The 26,923-nt window shown below is 42.4% G+C and overlaps 1 protein-coding gene across 6 annotated transcripts in view; it reads right to left on the reverse strand.

Moving 5' to 3' along the window:
• The window catches only part of DNM3 (dynamin 3), a 298,280-nt gene that overhangs the window by 93,530 nt on the left and 177,827 nt on the right, over positions 1-26,923 (reverse strand). For all 6 annotated transcript variants that reach the window (XR_013636160.1, XM_073356327.1, XM_078854046.1 and 3 more), the window contains one exon: positions 9,723-9,832. Coding sequence is in view for 5 of the 6 variants with exons in the window: in XM_073356327.1 (XP_073212428.1) it covers positions 9,723-9,832 (110 nt within the window). In the remaining variant the exon portion in view is untranslated. The remainder of the gene's footprint in view (positions 1-9,722; positions 9,833-26,923) is intronic.

Below are 26,923 nucleotides of genomic sequence, written 5' to 3' on the forward strand. Positions count from 1 at the left end.
CTCATAGATCAGGGCTAACAATTAAAAATCTTTTCAAACAAGGTTTTTCAACCCAGTGGAAAGAAACACAAACAGATCTAACGAATGTGAAATGGAGAAACTAATCTAAAGTGAAAGAAATATCATGAAAACAATCTGACTTTTGAAAGAAAATGTAACATCCAAATTAGTAGAGTTGTACCTAGAAAATGAGTTGCTAAGGCATTAAACAAATTTCAACAGTATGGCCCAACGTTAACCAAAAGTCACACAGAGACACTGACAAAACAATGGAAGACACACCATTCAAGTGAGATCATGCATCTATCTGTGAGGGTGGGCATTGTGTGTGTGTGAAGAGGAATGGTGATGGGCCTTTCAATACAGCAGAGTGAATGGTACCAGGGATAGAGAATCCAATCTTGTTTAACATAACATACCTGTCTATAATCCGAATACTAAATCTTTCTATTTTTGCACATGCCCAGTAAGTTATCCACAATACATATGCAGTCCACTCCCACATTCATACACTCACTTGCCCGTCACATGTCCATGACTTTTACTAAAAATACCTGTGACTAAATCATAGCCTTAATGATAGCACATATGGCTGGTATCAAGGTCAGGGCCAGGGCTGTCCTTACCCATACACAAAGTACACAGCTGCGTAGGGCACCCAGAAATTTGGGGCATCAAATTTCCAGGTGCCTGACGGAGCTGCATGCTGCTCCAGGCCCTGCTCTGGCTCTTCCCTAGGGCCTCCACCCCTGCCTTGCCTCTTCCCACCCCGTCCCCACTCCTCTGCGGACTCCAGAAGCGGTCGGCCAGCACTCCCCAGTAAGTAGAGCAACCCAGCTCCAGCCTGCTCCACTCCCCTGACTCCCAGCCGCACAGCTGGCAAGTGCTGGGGGGCAGTTTTCCCCCCTCCCCCCAAGCCTGGGAGCCAGGGGAGCAGAGCAGGCTGGGGCCAGGTCACTCCACTTCCCGCAGGAAGTGACCAGCCAGCCTCCACCCCCACATAGAGGCCTGGGGCCAGTCTCCCCCCTCTCCCCCACAGAGGCCTGGGGCCTCACACAGCCCCCCTGTGGAGGGGTTGCATAGGGCTCCAAAATAGCCAGGGACGGCCCTGGTCAGCGCTTCTGCACCTGCAGGATTCCTGTCACATCAGCACCAAATTTTGTTGCCCCAGAACATTCCATCAAGTTACCTGCCATATAAAAAAGCAGAGCTAATGTGGTCTCACTCTTTAACCAGTAGCTGAAAAAAATTGTACTTAAAACCACAGGGGAAGTTCTTTAAGTTGCCTACAGTGCTGGCAGCAGTGCTTAGGGTAGATTTCATTGTACAGTGGTCACTCTTAAATTGCTGATTACCGTTGTAAACCATAGAGCTTGATGACAATATTTGCAATTTCTCTAGCAATTCCTTCATACTTATGTAACCATACCTATGTATTGAAGGCAAAACTGGCATGTTTTTAAGGGCAACCGCTGTATAATTTCCATTTCAATTCTTCTATATGTGTATCAACATATTTTTGTGCACAGGCAGCTGCTGAGATATAATGATGATGGACCTGCTATACCTTGATAAGCAGATGTACTGTAAGTGGCATGTAATTATTAGAGAATATATAAAGCAAAAAACATCAAGTTAGATTATAAGGAGGCATTTATCCGCACTCATAAGTCTGCAAATATGCCATGACAAATACAGCTAGAAATTATAGAGCAGGAATGTCTGTGAAATATGCAATACTGAGCTCATAAACCACTAAGGCCCTGATTCTGAACCAAAAAAAAAACAAAACCCCACGCACTACTACACCTACACCCTCTTAACCTGAACAATCCCGTTGAAGTCAGTGAAACTACTCACAGGCTTACACATAATTCCATGTGATGTAGCATTGGGTCCAAAAACAGAAATGTTTGCCATCTGAAATTATTTTGTGAATTTCGGGGTCTTTTTATATTTATTGCATCATAATAGAATTGACTTTAAAAGTCTAGAGTTGAATGCAGACTGATCCACATTTTTGGAGTGAAAAACTAAAAAGTTGCATATATTGGATATTTTCACTTTGGTTGAAAATTACCATAAAATGAAAAAAATACATACACAATATGTGTTTAATATACAGCCATGTAAAAAGGAACAGGAATCTAAACATTCCATAAATATACACATTCAAGACCGGTATTTTTTATATTAACTCAACTCTAAGTAAGCTAGATACAATACACTGGATTTGAAGTGTGCTTTGGCATATTGTTATACACACCTGAAACTCCATAAGCAGTTTTTAAATACAGACAGCCAGTTTTTTTAAAGGAAAGAATAAATGCAATGAAGTTAGGGCTCTGCAAATATTTTCTTTATGAAGCCATCCATCTGTAGTAAGTTAGCAGCAATGTGTGACTAACATTTTCTACAAAGGCATGCCATTTCAGTTCACTACAATAAGTATGTGTGTTAATTAAAATTAATTACACATGCCTCTCAAAATATTTTTTTTTTCCAGAAGAACCAAACAGAACATCTCTGAAACAATGCTAGGAAAGAAAAGTGCTTGAGCTTTACTCTACAAATCAGACCCACTTGAGTAGTCCCACTGAAGTCTATTGATCTTTTAAATTAACATAACTATTGTCCTAATGGGGAAAATGAGCAGAGAGAGAATAATATACTAATCATTGTAGACTACCTTGATTATGAAAGTGTCTAAATTTCAAAATATATCCATAACAGAACTATATCCATAACTCATGTCTCACTGATCATCTGTGCTCGCAGTAATAACTTAAATCAGCACAGAACTATCCAATTAATACTCTAGAATGCAATTAGTACAGCTTCTATCTTAGATATAACTCAGCCTTTAGGATTCCATTGTTTCTGGACAGGGAGTTGTTTGTTATAATCACACATGTTGGTAGAGTAATACTAACAATTAACAGAAAACAACATGATTTGCCTAAGAGCAGTGTATAATACTAGTATAATGGGTAGAATAAAACAGAAGTAAAAATTTAGTTATTTCCTAGGTACCATCCTTATAGAAAGGGTTGGCAGAATTAAATGTTTTCTATAATTTTGATTAAAATAAACATTGATATTATCAAAGTATTTTTTCAATTTTTATCAATTTAAATGTTCACAGTTGTGCAAAATTATGGGGTTTAAGCTTTTTTTTCCCCTTATCTATTTAAACTGTCATAGTTGTGGGAAACTGGAGAGGGCAACAATGATTATTTAATGCCAAAAGATGTTGAGTTTCAAAGAATTTAAGCTTTCTAACTGTTAAAACAGAAACTGTCAACAGTATATGTCAAAATATACAAAGTAAATAGCTTTAACTCAAACACTAAGAAGTTCTCCAGTGGCATTTTTCTTATCTTGCCTATCTGTGAATTTTGATTATTGATGGAAGTATTTTTTCTGTTGGTTAGTGTGTGTACAGGAAAATTGACATTTGCCTATAAAAATGCAACCCTTCCAAGCCTACCTATGTAGCACTTTAAAAAATACTAAATAAATGAGCAAATGTTGATTGCTGCACCTACTTCCAGTGTGTCAGAGGACATTGTTTTTTCCAGCAAACAGCTTCGTTCACTGACTCAGCAATATTTTGGCAAACTGCAGCAATAAACTTGATTGTTCCATATAAACCACTAAAAAAATCTTACTTTTTTGGTATGTGTCCATAATTCTACAGGTAATGAGAGGCCTCCTTGCAGCTAAACACAACAAATATGCTATTTGTGATGACTTTAGCATTGCTGCTGCTTCTTCTTAAGAGCTTTTTTTGCTCTGTAATGCCAGGCCTAAGACCTCTATGCTGGTGTCCCCTACCTGCAAATGCTGTGTTCTGCTATTTCCCCTGAATGGTGATATAAATGAAAGGACTGATAAGGCAGAGCAGTAAGCTACTGAACTGCAATTGGGGCTTAAAACTTATTTGTTAAATCGGATTTCTTTAGATTACAACTGCTTCAGTACTGAACTGAACAGAATCCAGAAGTTTGCTGTAGTTTACAAACCTCAAAAAACTGTTATCTGGATAAAATTCATCTGGATTTTTTTAACGCACTCTCACTCCCTCATTTGTAACACCACATATGGGCTATGAATAGGCTCAGCCCCTAGCTCTCCCTGGGGCTTGGCTTTCTTGGTAAATCAAAAACAGTAATAAAACACACACCTCAGCCTAAGCTTCCTCCCTGAGCTTGGCTTCCATCCAGCAGCTCTTAGGTCTTAGCTCCCTGCAGTAGTTTCCTCTCTTTTGGGTGCCCCTCTATCCCCCTTAGATGTTAGGGTGGTGGTAACCAGCTGCCATGTGGCAGCCAGAAGAAATTCAAGAGCTTTATTCAAGCTTACAATTCCTGCTAATGGGATGGGGCTTACAAGAGGCATGCCACTTGGTACATTGCTTCCCTCCAAGAACATCTACTCTGCCACCTTTGCAACCCACACAGGACCCACCCAACTCCCCAAGTCACACATTGCCTCCAGAAGACCCAGTCTCTTCTCTGCCTGTGCATTTCTTGTGCCATAGTCCCGAATGACATTCTTGAGCATCCCCTAGGGTCCAGGAAATGTTCCCTCTCTCTCCTGAAGACAACTACCCAGGCTAATGAATGAGTATGGCACCCCTCCCCAGAGTCAGCCTACTTGCCCCCTATGCATAGGGGAGTGATGGCTGAGGGACAACTCAGAACAAGTTCTGCTGTCTGCCGTTGTTCATCTCTGAATAAGCTCTCCCATACCAACATGGGAACACACTGCGACATCACCGCTACTCGTTCAGCAGTCACACGACACTCCCGTGGGTATCTCAGCCCATGCAGCTTCAGCTAGACCATGTAACTTCTGATAGTCACAATCCACATAGGGGCTGGTGGCTCACCCCATCATCTGGGAAAGCATCATTTTGGTTTTTCTTTCAGTGTCCCCAAGACTTTATCTTCACAATGGTTCCTCTACCTGCCTTACCATTCGTTCCTCAGATGGAAGCTGTCTGGAGGCTGAAGCTTCAACCAGGGGACAGCAGGTGCTGGCACACCCAAGTGCCAATATTAGCTATTCCATCAGGCCCTCTATTATTTGGGTCCTCAGTGTGAGTCTGTGTAACTGCAGAGGAACATCTCTTGTTCTCCAAACCCACCTCTCCACCCACACACCCCACTACGGACAACCATGAGGAGAGAGGACCCTGATAAGATCATTCGGTTTCTTCTAGAGAGTATGGCTAGGGGAGGGGATGCAGCAGTCTCCATTTTCCCCTGGAGCCAGGTAGGGAGAGATGAGGGAGCCTCTTTCCCTCTCTGCCACCCTGGAAGGGAGAGGGCATCAAACAGGAGAACACAGCTTCCTGTGGGAAAAAGGGTAGATAAGGGACTCCCCAACAGACAATTTTTCTCCCCATCAGGTGCTGGTGCTGCTCCCGCTACTGGCAGGTAAAGGCAGCAGCCAGCAAACAACTCTCCAGCCAGCAAACAAAACAGACCAGCTTCCTCCTATGGCTCCGTAGCTCCAAAATCTCCCTCCTGGTGTGTCCCTTTTTCACCAGGAGAGAAGAAGCAAGAAGAGGGAGCTGATCTCCCCTAAATTCAGGAGAAGACGTGGAAGGGGAACTCTCCCCCTGCTTACAGCAGAGAGGAGGAAGATGCACTCCTCACACTTCTCTTTATTCAAACCCCTTCTGATATCCATAAGGAGTCAGCAGAAATTGCAACAGCTTAATACAAGGTTCGAATACCTGCCAATAGAGTGAGTCAACCAAAAAGCTCTGCCTCTCTGTTACAAGGCTGAAAGGGTTATTTTAAGGTGGCACAGAAACAAATTAAATGAAATAGCACCAGTGCTAATTTGTGATGAGAGAGGTGCCGGGGCTCCAGCAATTTTTTTACTTTCATAACTGACGCGGCAAGCCCAGAGGTGCCGGGACTATGAACTGCCAAGCCTAGAGGCACAAATTAAGCACTGAATTGCACTATCTGGAATTCCACAGCCATTAGTAAGATCATCAGAGACTATGATTGCTTCCCCTTTTTAACTAAAGACAGCTGGAACTGTTGTACAGTTCCTAAAAAGAGGCATATTTGCGACTATAATGCTTGTTCCAAGCTAAAGTACTTGCCTGAAAGAAAAAAAAAATCCATCAGTGAATAGTTTTTATGGGAAATATGTGGGGAGTGGGCAAATCATTTGTGCTGAAATCCTAGAATAAAAATAAACTTTCAGGGAAAGACAGAATTATTATCTTTTGTTTGTTCTTGAACTTTGCCCAGGAGCCTCGGGCTTATTCATCGTGCAGCCGTTGGATGTGGACCTACTGTTCATGAGCATAGGATTGGACAGAAAATCCTCTCCCTGGCTTTATTAGTTCTACTTATGACAGAATGCTAGTCAATCATTGTTAAAATGGGAGAGCGAGTCAAATGGCAGTTTCTCAAATACCATTTGCTCTAGCCCCAAATGCTTCTACTTAGGTAAATCAAAAGAGCCCACATACATTAATATGCCCCGGCATGTGAAATTTAGTAGTACGTATGGTTTAAATACATGGTATCTCTCTACAGCTTTTAACAATTATTTGGTTTGCTGGAAACCTCTAGTTTCTTTTTCCTTCTGTTTAGGCAATGTTACTTGGATAAGCAGCATATCCCTCCTATTCCATTTCAGGGATTTAATTTAGAAAGCAATCAGAAAGGAATTTAAATTCATTATTTCACAACGCAGGCTCTTCATACACACACAATTATGTTTCATTACATGAGAATTTATCTTCTCCATGAAATCAATTGCCATAATCTTCGTTCATTACACGTTACCAAATCACATTTGATTTGTCAGAGAGCTGTTGACTTCTGCAGTAAATCAAAATGACAGAGATTAGATAGATGAGTAAGGAAACTAACAGTCTCCTATTCAAGCCTGTCTATGTTTCTTTTCAGCAAAACTAGGATTTCCCCTAGTAACTGTATTTCACAACTGGGGAGGTTTTCATAAATGGAAAAAATGCAGTATGCATAATCCAGGAAGCTATTGAAATGTACAGTATCAGAAACATATGGCTACAGGAAATACCTTGGCAGTAAGAGGCTGGGAATGAGAGAACAGTCATCAAGGAAACTCTCTTGACTAAAGGGAGACCTGGCTTTAACAATTTAAATATTTTTAAATGCACACGAAGAAACTTTGCCTAGGCGATGCACAAAAATTGGGTGCTGGTTGAGATTAAGGAGGAAAGTGGAACACAGGATGACCCACATACTATTCTGGGATGTTATAGTAGATGGCTTTACTACTGTTCTTTAATTATCTGTTTTTCAAATACTGAAATCATTGGAGTCTCGGAAATCCTCAACAGATAAAAATTAAAAAAAGGTGACTTCTTTCTCAGTTAGTAGCATATGAAAGGAGTGACTAGACATGGAGTTTATTTTATACTAATAAAAAAAGTGAACAGTGCAGACTCTCACAGTTAACATTCCTCTTCCCCCTCCTCCCCAAAACCCCCCCAGAAAAATATCTTCATGATCAATGAACTTTAAAATAAAATGATATCCATTATACCAGTGGATCTAAACGTTTTTCATCCAAGAACTTCCAGCCCCCAACCTAGCAAGGTGGGAAGGGCAGGGTGGTCACAACCCAATACATGTTCACAACCACCAGGCTGAAAGCCCCAGCACTAGATCGTTTCATCCAAGCCTCAACAGCCCCACAATGCTACTGCAGGGTAAAGTTTTTACTGTGAGGCAGTATTAGATATTAAACCAGTACAACACTTAATTTCAGCCAAAAAGAGACATTTCTAGAAAGATCAAAGGAAAATCAGCTGCATTGTGGTAGCAAATAAATTGCCATTTTAAATATAGTTTAATAAAAGGATTCCCATGAACAAGGAGCCCATCTCTTCTTGCTACGGAATTCTACTTAGACGACATTATTCTGGCATCTTATTGGTGCACTGTCATGTCCTGTCATGCCCATATATATTTCAGGATGCTTTTAATGCAACTTCAGAATGCAGGAGGCCCAGACAAAAACTGAGTGTGTAGTAGTTCTAACAGATTTTACACATATGAATCTAAAATCCTCACTCCACAATCTACATGAAGATCTGGTGAAAATGCACACGTGAAAAATCACTCTGCCCCTTTTTGGTGAACTGGAAAAGGTAAATGATTTGTTTCTCTCCTTTCTTCACAGCAGTTTGCCCATTAATATTTAAAAAGCACAAAATATTCATAACCATTAGCAAAACAAAGGAGAATTGTCCCTGCGGAACATAAGGCCCTCCGACCCAAGGGGCTGAACTACACGCGTTCCTTAAAAAAATATTCCTATACTCTGCACAGAATCAATAAAATTGACAAGGATCCATCACTACAAAGTTATATTCCATGACTGAGCTGTGTGTGTAAACAGTTAAATTACATTTCAGGTTCCTCAGATAACTTCTCTTACATTTCAAAATAAAACTTCTAAAAAGGCAAAAAAAGGTTTAAAAAGCTTTCTGCGGAGTCTAGAAATGCAAATGGTCAAGAGTTTTAGCTCATGTTCCTAACGATTATTTGTGAGATATTTTCCAAGTGCAGTGTTTGAAACAGAATACGAACATGCGAGCCCAGCCCAACAGTTTACCAGGTGTACTGCAAGACTTTACGGGGCATTCAAACATGAGACTCAAACTTAGTCTCTCACTCCTGAAGCCAGCTGCAGCTGGGAGTGGTTCAGAGATAGCCCGCTCAGCCCTTGTGGGAGAGTGTGCCTCATTTTGCTGGAATGATCACTTCTGGCCAGTTCAGGAGCAATAACAACCGATTCTACAGAGAGTCCTATCCAGCCCTTCTTAGCTGGAAAGACATTTCAGCACATCACAAAGCTTTGAAGGGTGAGGTGAGTGAAGGAGAAGATAAAGGACAAGTATTACAGGTACTTAAACTGATTTTTTGAAAATAGGACTCCAGAAAATGCAGCTTATCTACTGAAATGCTATAGCTTCATTGAGCCAACTGCAAGCATGACTCCTCCCTTTAGAAAGAGAGCACTGATCACTTGCATTTGTGTGTTTGTTGTAGCGTTCACCTTTCTTTTCTGTTTGTACACGCTAGTCACACTCTCCTGCTTTTTAGAAGAATATCTCCACAGGGGTACAACACTCTCACCACTCGATACTCAGAAGCAGCAGGCTTGCTGGAAAAGTGTCAGGTGCTGAATTAAGATTCGAATGAATTAGGAAGACAGAGGTATCTCATTCATTTGTCCCTCAACTGTTTTTCAAAAAACACCTACAGTGTCTGATGACGAGAGACAGTGTTTCTGTGGAATTGAGGGGCCAATCCTCAACTGGCGTAGGTTAATGTAGCTCTATTGACGTCAATGGAGCTTGCCAATTTCAACCAGGATCTAGCCCATAAAGTACAAAAGTCTCAGATGGAAGGTCCAGCGACACAAAAATAGGACAGGGAGGGGATCGGTCACTCATTCAAAGGAACAAAATGACCAGCCATGGTCCTGAATCCACACCATGAACAGTGAGAATGATGTAAGGATGCTAACCTTTGGTGCCATGCATCAGGATTAAAGGAATAGCACAGAAAGAGTTGAGATGACAGTATTTAAGAGGTTTAATGTCTCATTTTATGGGAACACCAAAACTGCAGTCATTTTCATTAAATTGTAAACCTTCTCAGACCTGAAAAGCACTGGCTGGCACCTTCCCTTACCTTTGCTCCGTGTTAAACAAGGCAAAAATATGTTTGCTAGACATGAAGCTCTTTTCAACATCCCGCACTTTCAGGTTGTCCAAGGGAAGCATGTACTTCTTTTCCTTTTCCTATTAAAAATAAATAAAACCACAAATACTGTAATATGTTTCAAAGAAAGCAGACATCAGCATGCTATAGTTTAGTTAGCGACTATTCTGTTTACTATCTTGACACCAACACTGCTATCAAAGACTAAAGGAATACCTAAAACAAATTATCTTACCCATAATTGGGTGAGCTTGGGTGCATACCAAATTATATAGTCCTCCATCCCTTTCTTTCAGTTAGCTGAAGGACAGTATGCTGTGGAACCCTATTCCAGCTGAGCAGCGAACAGCGGAGGGACTAACAGAGGGAGTTTGCCTGGGATCTGTCCGAGAGGAGGTACGCTAAGTGCTGCATTGGGGGGGCTGTGTTGGTGAGTATCTGAGTGTCTGTTGCGGGGACAGTTTGTCAGTTTGACTGTGTGCTTGATCGTTTGAAAAGTGTGAATTGGGAGTGCTTTGTTCCAGGTGAGCCTTGAGAGGGCCTCACTGTTACAAAAAGGCAGTCAGCTGCGAACCAGCTGAGTGGTGAACAGCAGAGAGGATAACAGAGGGAGTTTGCCTAGGGAGAGCCCACTGTGGCTTTCATCTTACAGGCTTCTCTGAGTAGTTACTACAACACCCGAGGAAGCTCTTAGAAGGAAGGTAATATGGATGATGAGCGTTCAGCTGTTACCTGCACAGGATGTGCAGTTTGTCTTTCTTCCACAGGACAGAAGCGACTTTGTCTGTACAAAGTGCAAGCTGGTCTCCATATTGGAAGAGAGGTTCAAGGTCTGGAGAAACAAGTATTGACCTTTGTCAGGATATGCTTCTACGGCACAACTTTCTGAAGATTCAGAGTGGGCTGTGCAGCAGGGACAGAAGGACGGTGAAGAAATTTGGCAGCATGTGACCTCCAGAAGAAGAAAGAGAAGCATCCATGTACCAGCAATGCAGATACAGGTGAGCAACTGTTTTCATGTTCTCTCCACAGGTACTAGATGATACATCTGCGGGAAGGGAGCAGGAGGAGACTCTGCTGATTGGAAGGCATGAGATGCACTGTCTTAGGGAAGGGGGTTCCATGACCACTGCTCCCAAGAGAAGGAGGTGGGTTGTGGTGGTTGGGGACTCCCTCCTCAGGGGGGCTGAGTCATCTATCTGCCGCCCCGACCGGGAAAACTGAGAAGTCTGCTGCTTGCCAGGAGCTAGGATTCATGATGTGATAGAGAGACTGCAGAGACTCATCAAGCCCTCGGACCGCAACCCCTTCCTGCTTCTCCATGTGGGCACCAATAATACTGCCAAGAATGAGCTTGAGCGGATCACTGCAGACTATGTGGCTCTGGGAAGAAGGATAAAGGAGTTTGAGGTTCAAGTGGTGTTCTGGTCCATCCTCCCTGTGGAAGGAAAGGGCCTGGATAGAGACCGTCGAAGCGTGGAAGTCGACGAATGGCTACGCAGGTGGTGTTGGAGAGAAGGCTTTGGATTCTTTGACCATGGGATGGTGTTCCAAGAAGGAGTGCTAGGCAGAGACAGGCTCTACCTAACGAAGAGAGGGAAGAGCATCTTCTCAAGCAGGCTGGCTAACCTAGTGAGGAGGGCTTTAAACTAGGTTAACTGGGGGAAGGAGACCAAAGCCCTGAGGTAAGTGAGATACCGGGAGGAAGCAAGAGCAAGAGGGGAAGTGCAGGAGGGGAAGGCTCCTGCCTCATACGGAGAAAGTGGGACGATCAGCGAGTTACCTCAAGTGCCTATACACAAATGCAAGAAGCCTGGGAAACAAGCGGGAAGAACTGCAAGTCATAGAATCATAGGGTTGGAAGGGACCTCAGGAGGTCATCACCAGACCAGGGCGATGAGGTGGACAAGGCTTTCTTCCGGCAACTAACAGAAGTTACTAGATTGCAGGCCCTGGTTCTCATGGGAGACTTCAATCACCCTGATATCTGCTGGGAGAGCAATACAGTGGTGCACAGACAATCCAAGAAGTTTTTGAAAAGTGTAGGGGACAATTTCCTGGTGCAAGTGCTGGAGGAACCAACTAGGGGCAGAGCTCTTCCTGAACCTGCTGCTCACAAACTGGGAAGAATTAGTAGGGGAAACAAAAGTGGATGGGAGCCTGGGAGGCAGTAACCATGAGATGGTGGAGTTCAGGATCCTGACACAGGGAAGAAAGGAGAGCAGCAGAATACGGATCCTGGACTTCAGAAAAGAGACTTTGACTCCCTCAGGGAACTGATGGGCAGGATGGAAAAGAGGGGGAAAGGAGTCCAGGAAAGCCGGTTGTATTTTAAAGAATCCTTATTGAAGTTACAGGAACAAACCATCCCAACGTGCAGAAAGACTAGCAAATATGGCAGGCGACCAGCTTGGCTTAACAGTGAAATCCTTGCTGATCTTAAACATAAAAAAAAAAGCTTACAAGAAGTGGAAATTTGGACAGATGACTAGGGAGGAGTATAAAAATATTGCTAGGGCATGCAGGGGTGTAATCAGGAAGGCCAACACACAACTGGAGTTGCAGCTAGCAAGGGGTGTGAAGGGTAACAAGAAGGGTTACTACAGGTATGTTAGCAACAAGAAGGTGGTCAGGGAAAGTGTGGGACCCTTACTGAATGGGGAAGGCAACATAGTGACAGATGATGTGGAAAAAGCTGAAGTACTCAATGTTTTTTTTGCATTGGTCTTCACGAACAAGGTCAGCTCTGAGACTGCTGCACTGGCAGTACAGTATGGGGAGAAGATGAGCAGCCCTCAGTGGTGAAAGAACAGGTTAAAGACTATTTAGAAAAGCTGGACATGCACAAGTCCATGGGTCCCGATCTAATGCATCCAAGGGTGCTGAGGGAGTTGGCTGATGTAATTGCAGAGCCATTGATCATTATCTTTGAAAATTCGTGGCGATCTGGGGAGGTCCCGGATGATTGGAAAAAGGCAAATATAGTGCCCATATTTTAAAAAAGGGAAGAAAGAGAACCCAGGGAACTACACCAGCCAGACTCACTTCAGTCCCCAACAAAATAATAGAGCAGATCCTCAAGGAATCCATTTTGAAGCACTTGGAGGAGAGGAAGGTGATCAGGAACAGTCAACATGGATTCACCAAGGGCAAGTCATACCTGACCAATCTGATTGCCTTCTATGATGAGATAACTGGCTCTGTGCATACGGGGAAAGCGGTGGATGTGATATACCTTAACTTTAGCAAAGCTTTTGATATGGTCTCCCACAGTATTCTTGCCAGCAAGTTAAAGTAGTATGGATTGGATCAGCGGTGGACAACCTGAGCTTGAGAAGGAGCCAGAATTTACCTATGTACATTGCCAAAGAGCCACAGTAATACATCAGCTCCTCATGCCTGCCAGTAGCCCTGCTGATCAGCGCCTCCCCCTCCCTCCCCATGCCTCCTGTGGCATGCAGGAGGCTCTGGGAGGGCGGGGGCGTGGCAGGCTCAGGGAAGGGGGCTGGAAGGAGTGGGGGCCTTGGCGGAAGGGGTGAAGTAGGGGCAGGGCCTGTGGCAAAGTCAGGGGTTGAGCAGTGATCATACACACACCCCTGCACATTGGAAAGTTGGCATCTGTAGCTCCAGCCTCAGAGTTGGTGCCTGTGCAAGATAGGGTGACCAGATGTCCCAATTTTATAGGGACAGTCCTGATTTTTGGAGCTTTTTCTTACATAGGCACCTATTACCCCCCAACCCCTGTCCAGATTTTTCACACTTGCTGTCTGGTCACCCTAATGCAAGGAGCCACATATTAACTTCTGAAGAGCCGCATGTGGCTCTGGAGCCACAAGTTGGCCACCCAGGATTGGATGAATGCACTATAAGGTGGACAGAAAGCTGGCTAGATTGTCGGGCTCAACAGGTAGTGATCAACGGTTCAATGTCTAGTTGGCAGCCGGAATCAAGCAGAGTGCCCCAAGGATTGGTCCAGGGGTCGGTTTTGTTCAACATCTTTATTAATGATCTGGATGATGGGATGAGTTGCAACCTCAGCAAGTTTACAGAAAACACTAAACTGTGGGGAGAGGTAGATACACTGGAGGGTAGGGATAGGGTCCAGAGTGACCTAGACAAATTCGAGGATTGGGCCAAAAGAAATCTGATGAGGTTCAACAAGGACAAGTGCTGAGTCCTGCACTTCGGACGGTAAGAATCCCATGCACCGCAATAGACTGGGGACCTACTGGCTAAGCAGCAGTTCTGCAGAAAAGGACCTGGGGATTATGGTGGATGAGAAGCTGGATATGGAATCAGCACTGTGCCCTTGTTGCCAAGAAGGTCAACGGCATATTGCGCTGTATTAGTAGGAGCATTGCCAGCAGATTGAGGGAAGTGATTATTCCCCTCTATTTGGCACTGGTGAGGCCACACCTGGAGCATTGCGTCCAGTTTTGGTCCCCGCACTGCAGAAGGGATGTGGACAAATTGGAGAGAGCCAAGCAGAGGGTAACAACTTCCTGCCACCGGTGAGTGCAGGCCCAGGCCTGCTGCACTCCTCAGGGGAGTGGGGGCATGGCTGGGGCAGAGCAGGGGCGGGAAAGGGCAGGGCAGGGCAGGGCAGGAAGAGCTGGAGCAGCATGCAGCTGCGCAGGGCACCAGGAAAGTTGCCCCAAATTTCCTGGTGCCCTACGCAGCTGTGTACTTTGCGTATGGGTAAGAATGTCCCTGGTTCCAAAGAGGATGGAGCTAGGCTGTTCTTGCTGGCAGGTGGCAGAACAAGAAACAACCATCTCAAGCTGCAGTGGGGGAGGTCTAGGTTGGATATTAGGAAACACTATTTCACTGGGAGGGTAGTGAAGCACTGGATTGGGTTACCTAGGGAGGTGGTGGAATCTCCATCCTTAGAGGTTTTTAAGGCCCAGCTTGACAAAACCCTGGCTGGGATGATTTAGTTGGGGACTGGTCCTGCTTTGAGCAGGGGATTGGATTAGATGACCTCCTGAGGTCTCTTCCAACCCTAATATTCTATGATTCTAATTGTAAGAAAAAATAATACTATTGAAAGATGAGTGGTTTTAAAGCCTTTTTTTTCCCAAGCACAGGGTTAGACGGATGTAAATAAAGGTAATGGTGACTATTGGTTTCTCCTCAGCACTTGACATTTCATTGAAGATCTGGGTGATTTCAAGGAATTTCGCTAGTGGTCACCATGTGCCAAACAGGTTTCCCATGTTTTAGTGTATCAAGCCACTACTACTATTTTTAGAGCACTAGTGAGAGCCCCACGAGGCCAAGTCTATAGACCTGGGCTGGGAGGCTCACTCCAAAACGCTGTGGGGACATACCAAAAGTGCTTTTACAAATGAGACCCTTTTACAGATGGGGAAAGACACCAAGAAGTGACGTGATTCACCCAAGAGCTGGGATTAGAACCTATTTCTCCTGACTCTCAGGCTGGTGCCCTAGCTCCTAGACAATACTATTTACAATATTATTTATAACACAAAAACATAGTACAATTAACCAAAATACGTTTTAGAACACCATTCACTTTACTCCATCTTAGAATCTTCCTTATGAAAGATTAATCCTTCAAGGGTGTTTAAATTATTTATACAGGTTAGACTCTTGGATATTCCTATGAAGGGAGACAGAAGGATGTCTATGTTTCAAAGTCCTTCAGAGACAACATATTGGACATAAGAAGCCAGGGTTACAGAACTATTTAGTTCAGGAAAAAAGGCATCACACATCCACTATGACATTCGAGAGATACAAAGCTCATTGCAATTTTAAAAAAAAACAACTCTCCCCACCCAGAAAAAGGAACTATCACCTCCACATGAACTACCATGTTTCAAGCAATAGATGAGCCCAACAACAAGTCAGCCTTAGAGCAATTACTTTATCCTGTGGAAGTTCCCAAAGCTCTAAACAGGATCAGATCAGTGTATGCTAGGTGCTCCACAGCCAAAAGACAAGGTTACTATCAAGGAGCTACAAGGTGGAAGGAATGGGGCTAGGCATAGTTATACAAGTGATGATGGGCACCTGGCTCATTAGTTCCATTTCTTATTTTTCAACATTTGTTCATTTTTATTTATAGATTTTAATTTTTGTTACAGGGCAGAGGTGAGCGAACTACAAGAAAAGGCTTCAGTAAGAGGGAAGGACAAAGACTCATCTCTAGAAGGAACTGCGACTTCCTCTGTTGTGAATACAGACTACACTTTACAAAGATGTAAGTGTGACCCACCCTCTCTCTGACATGAAAAACTTCCCACAGTGCAAGTTAAAAATATCCTAGCCAGGAGAGGCCTTCATCCCCAGGAGATGTTCCATCACCAACAGTCATATGGTAGCCTCTATTTAAAAGTGGATAGTTCTGTGCCCCTTGGGAGTGAGCTCGGCTCCAGGGGTGCCACAGTTTTCAAATCACTTGGGTGGAAGTTACCCCTGACAATGTTGTTTGGTTGGGAGACTCGTAGGAGCACGCAAAGAATGAATACAGTGACCACACACACAGTTACAAGTAAAAAATCTTGTTTGTATTATAAAAGTTACAGTCATATCTCCATATAGCCAATGTTGGGTTCATATTCAAATACCCAAAGATCTTAACAAGTTGGGTGGATCTCCTTACAGGTAGTCATTAATAGAGGGGTGGTTCCCGCTGTGGTCTTCCCACCCTAGTCATATCAGGAACAGCATTTTATCTTGCTGTCATGACCACACTTAACACCCTATGAATATGCATGAGGGTTCCATCCTCTTCCCTGTCTGTACTTCCACACATAAATGACGGGGTGCCCTGCTTCTCATAGGTTGTTCTCTTAGTTCCCCTTATTCTTATTAAAATTTATGTAAACATGTTCCCATGACAACCTGCACTCAGAGCAGAACTTTTGTGATGTTACAATTGGGTGTCTTGCATTCTAGATGGGTACATTGGGACATTTTCCGGGGACATCACCTATTGGTACATCCTCTCCAGTAAACCTGTAACCTTACTGGCATAGGGCTATTCCTGTGTCACCCATTCATGACACATCTCCTTAAGCCCGAGGCCTAGCGTGGCTGAGCTGAAACCTCACAGGCCTTAGCATATATCCTTGTATTATGGCCTTACTTTACCTATATACCTAATACACACTTACCACTCCTAAATATTTATCAGTCTTGTACTCCTATAATCCTATCCTACTTATATCTAGTCATCACAATTGATTACATATGAAACAACATATGAGTTAACCAAGACAACAGATAACTCAATTAAATGACAAAATGAACTAATTGGCTACAAAACATAATGCTCAAGAAGGTCCTTAATAGGCTAGTGCTGTCCTATGTTTTATGTGCGGGTGACTAACAAAATGTCTACATTGCAATTAAAAACCTGCAGCTGGCCCATGCCAGCTGACTCAGGCGCATGGGGCTCAGGCTAAGGAGCTGTTTAACTGCAGTGCAGATGTTCTGCTGCTGCCTTAGCTCTGGGACCCTCCTGCCTCACAGGATCCTAGAGCCCAGGGCTCCAGGCCAACATCTACACAGCAATTAAACAGCCCCTTAGCCCAAGCCCCATAAGCCCAAACCAGCTGGCATGGGTTTTTAATTGCAGTATATAGACATACAGTAATAGACCAACTAGCTGCCAACAAATGATAGTGAGATGGAAATATGCTGTACTGTAACTACCAACTGCTTCAGCAAGTTTCAGTTAAATACACTCAAAATAAATAAAGGTAAAGTCCAAAATGTTACAAGGGCGGGTGGAGATCAAAGATCTCCCACAGTGCTTTAAAGTCTGTTCATCTAATGAGTTAGGATGAGTTTGCCCACAAGAGGCAAGAAAGGGATTTTAATCTAGTCTTTTCCCTCTTTTTGACAACCTGCAGACAGCCCTTGGGTGACTGGAAAAAAGAGACGTGGATTGCAGCTGAAGGGGGTTTAAGGAAGAATAACCCTATTATGCAGTTTTTGGCACAATGAAAATGGATTACTGTAATTACTTTCTATACCATTCTTTTTAGATATCATCAAGGATGATACTCATTTCTAGGTCTCATGAGTTCAGCTCTTCTCTTTCTGGTCTTCTGCTGCACCCATTGGCTAGCTTGAGGGCTCTACCCCGCTGAGCATCCTCCAACTAGAGGACATTTGGATGTTCCCAGCCAGTTCCTTTCAACAGGGAGAAGTTAGAGTTCCCAACTCAAGACAACTAGTGTATTGCACTGACACAGGACAATCACTTCTCTCTGCTTTATATCTTGAGGAATGTAAGCAACATTACTGGAGTACAATATGCCATGTCAAAAATATGTTCCTCAAACTCTGAAGTGTTGGATTTAGCAAAGCGCTTGCATTGGTCTAATTCTGTTCCCACTTAATAGGAAGTCACATCTTTTAGAGCTAGAGAGTTTCCCATGTATATTTACACCGGAAGCACAAACATCCATGAGAAAGAGTCCTGCATTGATTGTAAATTTAAAGAACCCATATAACATCTCTGTTGAACACAGCTTCTATTAAATGGCCTTTGAATTAAGGCATGGGACTAGGAGCTGGAAGGGCTGGATTTTGTTTGTGTCTCTACCAGACTTCCTGTGTAAGCTTGGGCAACTCACTTGGCTTCTCTGTGCCTATTTGTACACCTGTAATATGGGGATGATTTTTATCTACCTGGCAGCAGTGTTGCAAGGCCTCATCCTGGTAGTTAACATTCATGTGAAGCAGATCATAATGCAAGGCTGTGACAAGGTACGCTACCAATTAGAATGTGGGGATAGTTAAATGGTGCACCAAGGCAAACACTTCCTCCCTTCCCCACTACTTTCTCTGTCAGGCCAGTAAAACAGGTAAGTGGTGGGGGAGGAGATGTACCTGGGGCTTATGAACCTTGGGCTCAGATGACATTAAAGGAGAAAGAGAAAATGAATAGCTAAAGAAAAACACCTGCTCTGTAGCCCTACTTACATCCCAGAAAGCAGAGGGCTTTTTATTTAGACCCGGGCTACTCTCATTGCCTGTGTGGAATAGCCCAAACAGTAACAAAGACATTATATAAATGTACACTGTTGTAATTTCTCCAGTCGCATTTAATATCATTTACATCAACATCCAGCATCTAGATTGCAATCTAAGTTTAAATATATCCCAAAGAGTTTCCAGACAGCTTGACAATCATGTTTATAGTCTAATTTTATTTTTACCTTGCCAAACTAAGAGCAGCATAGCATCTCCACAGTGGTCTTTGCTTTACCATACTTGCCTTTACAGCTGAATCTGCACAGACAGATTTTAAGTTTGCTTCATAAGGCACTTCCATTTTATTCTGAACTTTTTGTTGTTGTAGAAAAACAAAGCAAGCAAGCTGGTGATGGCCATTCAGCTATGTGCGCCTGATGTTGCTCCTGGGTACAGCTAGAGAAAATATAACTGAACTAGCTAGAAAATTAACTAGGGGCCAGCATTAAAAAGAAAACAAATGCAGACATGAAAAGTTTAGCATTTTTATGAAAAAAATGTGGCAAAATTAGAATATTTAATAGGTTGCAGATGCCAGGATCATATTTCTTCCACCTATGCATCTCTCCTGCCTCCTCCCACCTTGAGCTATACAGGTGGAGTCAACTGTTGAAAGCATAAAGCCAGGATGCCAAACTTTTTTCTAATGTTTCTTTGACCATGGCAAAGCTGAGAGATGAGCAGATCCTCTTACCCAAGACAGAAGCACACTGTTGATAGATGATATTTCAAGAAGAAGGTCCATGTCACTTTATTCTAAAGTTTAATTTTTAAAACTGCCTGTTGCAATTGCTGGAACAGTCTGCCACCTTCCATACTGGTTCTCTACCAAACCCAGCCAGATGGGTGAAATCTTTAGAAATAAGTCCTCATGACATACTGGTAGTTCTTGCCAAATGCTTGGCATACAGGAAATACATTGGATATTTTCTAGTATCAGTTTTAGTGGAACTGGTGGCACATTTTTATGAGAAATTTGACAAAAATGAAAAAAAATCTGTTGAAATTTGTCTGACAGAATTTTGAGTTGTCAGCCAAAGTTTTCAGACCAAAACTTTTTGCCTCAGTGCCTCATATGAGCTGTAGTTCAAGTAGCTCATGACCCATTCCCCTCTATGGGCAGTGCTCCCTGACTGCAATACATGTCCCATAATGCACCCCTCTTGCTGACCTGTCACAATGCACCAATCAGAGTACCGTAGCCAAAGTGCATCACAGAAGATGTAGTCTGACTGGGGAGCAATATTACTTTTTATACTTAACAATGACAACCAGGTATGATAAATTAGAGAAGAAATGTATATTATTTATCATGTACATCTTTGTGACAATGCCACTGAAGAACAATCGTGCAATACAAGAAGAGAATCTTTTAAAAAATCTAAACAATTAAAATAGTTCCATAAAGAAAAAAAACTGAATAAACTATACAAAAATGTGGATCTGGCCTCACAAGGCAAGCCAGAATGCTAGAAGAAAGCAACAGAGGATGTTGAGCGTTAACACCAAATCTCTTGTATCCTCATTGCACAAATCCTTTAACTCCTTCCACATTTGAGATAATCAGCTCTCTGAACCAAGCAAAGAAGACATGCCAAATCCAAAATTTTAGCTAACTGAGAAAGTTTTAAAAACTAAATCATATTAGTTAGGCATGATCCACTTTAGGGAATCTGTGTTCTTGTATTTTCAGTATCTATAGATAGCTATGGTTTAAAGATTATAGCTTTTTGTTTTCCTAGATTTTTCTTACACATTTATTTTCCCCCCAAACTGCTGCTGCTTCTGTTTTTAGAAGTGTTTTTTAAAAAAAAAAAAAAACAAAAAACAACAACATTTCCTCTCTCTGGTACTTCTTCAGAATGTCATTACATCTGACCCCAAGTTAAATAATTCTTTAATCTTGTCATTTATTTTACAGTATGATCTTCATTTCCCACAGAATTTTTTCTCCTTCCCCAGAACTCTTATCATATTTGTTTCTGGCACCTTCCTTGCTCCCAAACTTCTTTATGAACACAGTGACAAAAGAAAACTTCACATTTTAGCAATGCCTGCATCTTTTCAATAAATGACCACTGCCATCTCTTTTAATAGGATCTGTTTTCTCATTTACTACTGTTACCCCTCAAGTATTTGAACAGTTGTATCTTTAGCTTTACCTTTGGTACAATATTCTTTTTCATCTTGACTTTTGTTTTTATTTTATTCCCATCTTCCCTTCCTCTCAGCAGCTTCTGTATTAAAGTTTGAGGCATCATGTTGAAGGAACTACTGCAAGGGCTACTGCTGCCCTTGATAGACCTGCTGTGTGTTTAACCTGAGAACTTCAGTCCCCTATGTAATTCTTTCTGTGAATTTATATGGCACCAATCACTGTAGTATCTTTGCTCCATTAAGATCATTAAATAGTCTAATTACCTTTGGTTCTTGCCTTTTTTCCAGATCAGGTGTGTGAGTTTTATATTTATTCTTCTGGGAGGACAAGGTCAAGGAGATGAATCTTGCATACATTCTTGAAGCGATGAAGATTCATTGTTGTCCTGATTTCTTGTGGAGGAGAGTTCCAAAGCCAAGGGACAGCTGTTGAGATTATTCTATCTCCTGCTCAAGTGAGATTTATTACTTGTGATGAATTTCATTGTTCTCAAAGAGTGCAGTAGGTGCTTGATGGAGAAGAAATCCCTGATTTAACTAGAGTTTAGATATTGAAGCCTTTGAAAACAAGGTTCCTGAATTTGAGCCAGTGCTCAATGGGTAGCCAGTCCAGTGTTCCAAACATTGGGAATGATATGCTCACATGATCCTATGTTGCCAGTATTATTCCCAGGTACAGAGCTGTAACAGGGCCCTTTGCCCGTCCCTCTTCCTGGGGCCCGCTGACTGCTCCAATAAAGCTCAGAGAGGCTTCCTATTATGCAGCACCCATGGCTTTATTTACACACACAGTTCTCCCACCACCAATGTTGAGCTATGTCCAGGGCTTACAGGGTTAGTTCCCTCCTTCCCAAGCAGTCAGCCCACAGCCAGGAGACTGCCCGTTCTCCTGGCAGCCCCCCCTTCATACTGGCTACCAGCCCTTATAACAGCTGGCTTGTCAGGCCCACAGGTAGAGCCAATCCCCAGGCCAGGCATCATGCCTGTTACATCAACCTCAATCTATTTCTCTTGATTGGAGCTGGCTGAGCAGGGGCTAATTAGGTGCTTTTGCAGCAGCACCCTGCTACAAGAGCACTGTAGCAGTCCAGCTTGTTGGTCACAAGAGTATTGATCCCTCTTGACAAAGATGGAATACAGTATGATGAGGAGTAGTCTCTTGTCCAGGAATAGATGGATGAAAACACTTCCAGCTGAATTTGTGAGTTCAGCAGCAGTGAAAAGTGTAGGATGTCCGCAAAGCTATAGCTTAATTTGTTGAGCACAGGTCAGACACTCTTGACTGAGGCTGATGTTAAAATTTTGCCTTTATTTGCAAAGCAATTCTCTCTCCCCACCAGCATCATTTCCATCTCATCTAGGCTTAGCTTAAATCAGTCACATTTCATCTAAGCGCTGACCTCACTTAGACAATGGGATACCTGGAAGATGGTGTTGTGAGCATCTGCTATGAAAGTCGGTTGTCATCTGCGTATTCTGGACAACTGAGGGCATGCTGCCTCACTGTCAGGTCCTACCAATTTTACACATACAGGGTGTCAAATAGGATAGAGAGCTTTGCAACAGCTTCTGAAGCATACACCAGAGCTATACAACACTTTAAGGCAGATGGAAGATTGACTTTCCCAAGAAGAGTTGTTGGATATTTCAGTCAGCAGACTCAGGCAGTTGTGATTGGTTATTCATTGTTTTATGCTTCACGGACTTTGTGTTGTATGAAAGGACCAGTATGAGAAAAAGACTGGTGAAAAGGATATCTGGTTTTGGTTCCTATCACTTGGGAATGTGAAAAAACATTCTGGATTCAGGAAATCTTGTCTGGAAAGTGGTCCATCAATTCCTCACAACTAAGTGGTGCTGGCATCTAGAACAGACAGAATCCAATCAGTGTTGATGAACCAGGTAACAGTTTGGAAAACTCTGTTGGATGTGACTTATGGCTACTCTGATGGTGGAGAAGAAAAAGCTTTTTTCTTTGTGACACGGACTGTTTCTAATCACTTGGTTTTCTTTATTTCCCTTTTTATCTACAGCAGGTTATCAAAGACCCATGCTGACTTGTGGGGGTGATGAATAAGAATGGGGTTGATTCAGTGCAGTGAGTATATGCTTCCCAGTTTCAGAGAGTTTAAGGCCAGAAGGGACCATTAGAGCATCTAGCTTGACCTTCTGTATATCTCAGGCCACCAAATTTCATCCAGTAATCACTGTATTGAGACCAACAAATTAAGTTAGACTAAAGCATTTCAGTCCTCAGGATACTAATTTGTTGTGTGGCTCAGACAGAGAACAGGAGACCCTGAGGTGCCACCAGTACCTGAGACCCCAGCAATTGCAGGGAATTGATAAAGTGAGATATGTTCAGATGATCCCAGCAGGTGTTCCATGCTCCAGAGCAAGGAGAAACCCCCCTCCCCCCATCTCCATGCTGGTGGAGAACAGATGGTTACACACCAAAATCCTGTGAGCTCTGACCTCTCAGCTACACAGGGATTTCCATTAGAACATTTTAAATGTAGCTGGATCTATGCATTTCCTAGGGAGAAACATATATAGATCCTCTTCTTATATACGGGTGGGCTCTGATTTCAGCCTAGAGGAAGTAATGATCTGACGAGGACTGACTTGCCAGTGCTAGATCTCATAAATGTTAGAAGCACTGTGTTAACATTTTAAAGGAAATGCTCATTTTAATTGTACTTTCACATTCTGGGTATTTCACAATTTACAAATGATGAGTCTCTTTTTATAAGAGACAATTCTGTGCATAAATGTCATAATACAATGTCATAGATACAACTTCACTTTCATTTCCCACTTCTCCTTTGGAAAGCTATTCCTCAAAAATTCTTTTGGCCTGTGAATGTATTTCAGTTTCTGTGACAGGAAACCTAGAAAAGTTCAAGTTTAAGGAGCCAACATGTACTTTCCTTGTGTAGCCACTGATGTATTTTGAGAGAGGTCATGCTTCCAGAATTTTTTTTTCCTGTATGTGTGGAAACAAATCCTTTTTATTGAAAACAAAAAAATATAAATATGCAATTACATAATTTTGCACAGTATTGTTCGAGTAGGGGTTTTCCTGAGTTAACACTACTGGCCATGTGAGAATCCTGAAGATGCAGCATAATAATTAAAAAAAAATTGGTTCATGGCATTTATGTTGCCCTAGTTGCTTATCATTTAAAGCTTTCAGACAGCAATCAATTTCACTGTGGTGGAAGTTACTGCAAAATGCATTAAGAAGTTCACGCCTGTGGCAATGGTCACTGAAAATATTTTGGAAAGCATCCCAGAACTATAAGACTTTTTCCAGACATCCAAGAGAAACTCTGGTATGACTGAGCTTCTGGTCTCAACTTTTCTTTTATTAATATAGCAGCAAGATATTTTTGAAAGGTACATTTCAGCAGTTTTTCCTTAGACAGCCAAGATGCCTGGGCCATGGAAAACATTAACTACTGAGAGACAACTGTTAGAAGATCTCTCTCTCCCTAGCCTCATAAAACATCCAAACTGATCAACAGGGACACTGAATTTAATATTCATTTTGTTTTTCAATTTGATAATTTCAGATTACTATGTAGAAATATATCCTAATTTCTGCACTTCAGAGAAAAACTGCTGAGTGATATGAGAAGGAAAAAGACACGAGCTGCTTACATCATCACTATGGGATTCAATATCCTGGAAAATAAGTAGCTTGAAGGATGTCCCTGTTTGAAACTAAAAAGTATTGGAATAGGCCAATGCCCGACAAGCACAATTTTTTTCTTTCATCTGAGGATGAAAAAGATACCTTCAAACTACAAATGGCATAAGCCATCAAATCCTCAAGGTCTTCCTAAAAACAAAATGTTTCAGAATCTGATCAACTAAGCAAGGGACTTCCTGAAAGAAAAACTCTAGTGGGCAGGAAAATTTGAGCTCTCTAACTTTGGAGACAGGTTTTGCAGGATAGACAGCCTCCCTTGCAGCTGAATGGTTCTTCTGTAAATATATACAGGCGGGGATCAAGTGATTGCCTTGCAAGTGTCTAAATACCCCTCAAAGTCACTCTCTCTCAGCAGTGATGTGACTTTCCATGCAGTAGCAACCAGGCCTGAAAAATAAGTGATGCAGTAATTTAAACATGACTTTCTTCATGACAGTGTCACTCAAGATATATGGATGTCAAAACTTTTAACCAGGACCATTTAAAATTAAATATTCATAGACTATAAACTCTTCAGTGCATGGACTTTGTCTACCTCTTTCATTGCACAGTACCTAGCAAAATTGGGCCTTGATTCTGACTGGGGATTCTAGATTTTACTATAACAAATGTTGAACAATAACAGAGCTTGTAGAGAAGGACATCACAAGAATGGGCAAGAAGACATAGAAAAAAATATTGGTAGAACATCCAGTGTAATGTAGAAAACCATCACCCTGTTAGGAAGGAATCTAGGAGGTTTCCACAGTGTCACTTTATCAGGTCCTTTTCATGACAATCTTTTTTGGATGTCAAGTTTTTGAAGGTCCTTAATGCATACCGGACAGCTTTTGTGTCCACAGCTTCTATATGCACCTGTTTCTGTAGATATTAAATGACCTGGGTGTGAACTCACTCAAGTGGTTTCCCTATTAGGGGTTGAATCCATGATCATTACAGTTTGAATAGGTGGAAATCTCTAATCCTAATTAGAGACTATCTGGACTGCCACCAGACTAGAGAAGCTGGAAGTCATTCAACTGGATAGGATGTGAGTCCCTGAATGTTTGTTTCAACTGTTATATCAAGGTTCTCTGAGGCTGTTTCAGGGGGATACATGCTACAGGATCTCCAAATCCAGTTACAACCATGAGGGTCAAAAATTGTAGGATGGTCACTTGTAGTCACTGCTGGCTCTTACAAATCTTCCCTGCTGGACTGATGATTTCTTTATTTTGCCCTGGGACAAGAAGGCTTTGAGATAAACATGTCTAGCAGGTCTCTTAAGTTTTCCTAATATCTGTGGAGGGCAGACTGGGACTCTGAGTGGTAAATGAGGCACCTCCCATAGTCGTTTCTTTGCTTGGCCAGTCATTTAGATAAAGAAACATATGCAGGTCATTAATGACAACCAGCAAACATTTTTCTGAAAACACACAGCATCAAAAGACAAACCTACAAAGTTGTAGGTTTATTCCCCTACTACAAACTTGAGATGCATATAGGTACATTTCTAGTGGCTGGAGTGTATGTAAGCATCAATAATGAACAGAGCCTGTAGCCAGTCACTTAATTTGAGAAGCAAATGATCGCAAATGCAAAGCACCTCAGTGCTGAGAGCCCACATGAAAGCACTAAGCAAATACGCTCAAGCATGGAGACACAATAGGTCAAGGAGGCAACAGACAAATGCTTACTGAACTACTGAAAGCACCAGTATATGGAGTGATCATGCCAAAGAGCTTGTAGCGCTGAAGTTCAGAAGGAAAACATGCACTGAAGTGCCAACAAAATGTGCCTAAGTGTTGAACAAAGCCTTGAAGAAACTGGACTAAGTGTTTCAATGCCAAACAAGAAAAAAGGGACCCCCGAAATGCCAAAAGGCACCAATCAAGCCTGGAGAAGCTTGAAGGCAATGAATGGAAAAGTGGCGCAAGCACATCTCAGCTGCAAAATAGCTGTGAGGTCAGATGACTTGGAAAACAGACTATGGAACAATGGGTAACATCTTCAAAAGCACCCAAATGATTTAAGATCCTAAGTCCCCTTGAAATGGGGCTTAGACACTTCTGAAAATATTACCCACTAAGAACAAAAACAGGCTACAGGAGCATTGACACTGAAAGTCCAAACGCAGCTCCTGTAGCAGCTCCTTCAGTGACCACTGTCAACGAGGAACTGACTGGGAGGCTCTAGGCACAGAGTTAGCAGCACATAGTGGCATGCTAGTGTTTGTGTATAGTGGGAGGAAGGGGGGACTCATGCATTAGAAACCATTGCCTCAGAGCGTCAACGTCTGAAAGTAAGA

This window comes from Lepidochelys kempii, chromosome 8 (genome assembly GCF_965140285.1).
Source record: "Lepidochelys kempii isolate rLepKem1 chromosome 8, rLepKem1.hap1, whole genome shotgun sequence".
Taxonomy (NCBI): Eukaryota; Metazoa; Chordata; order Testudines; family Cheloniidae; genus Lepidochelys; species Lepidochelys kempii.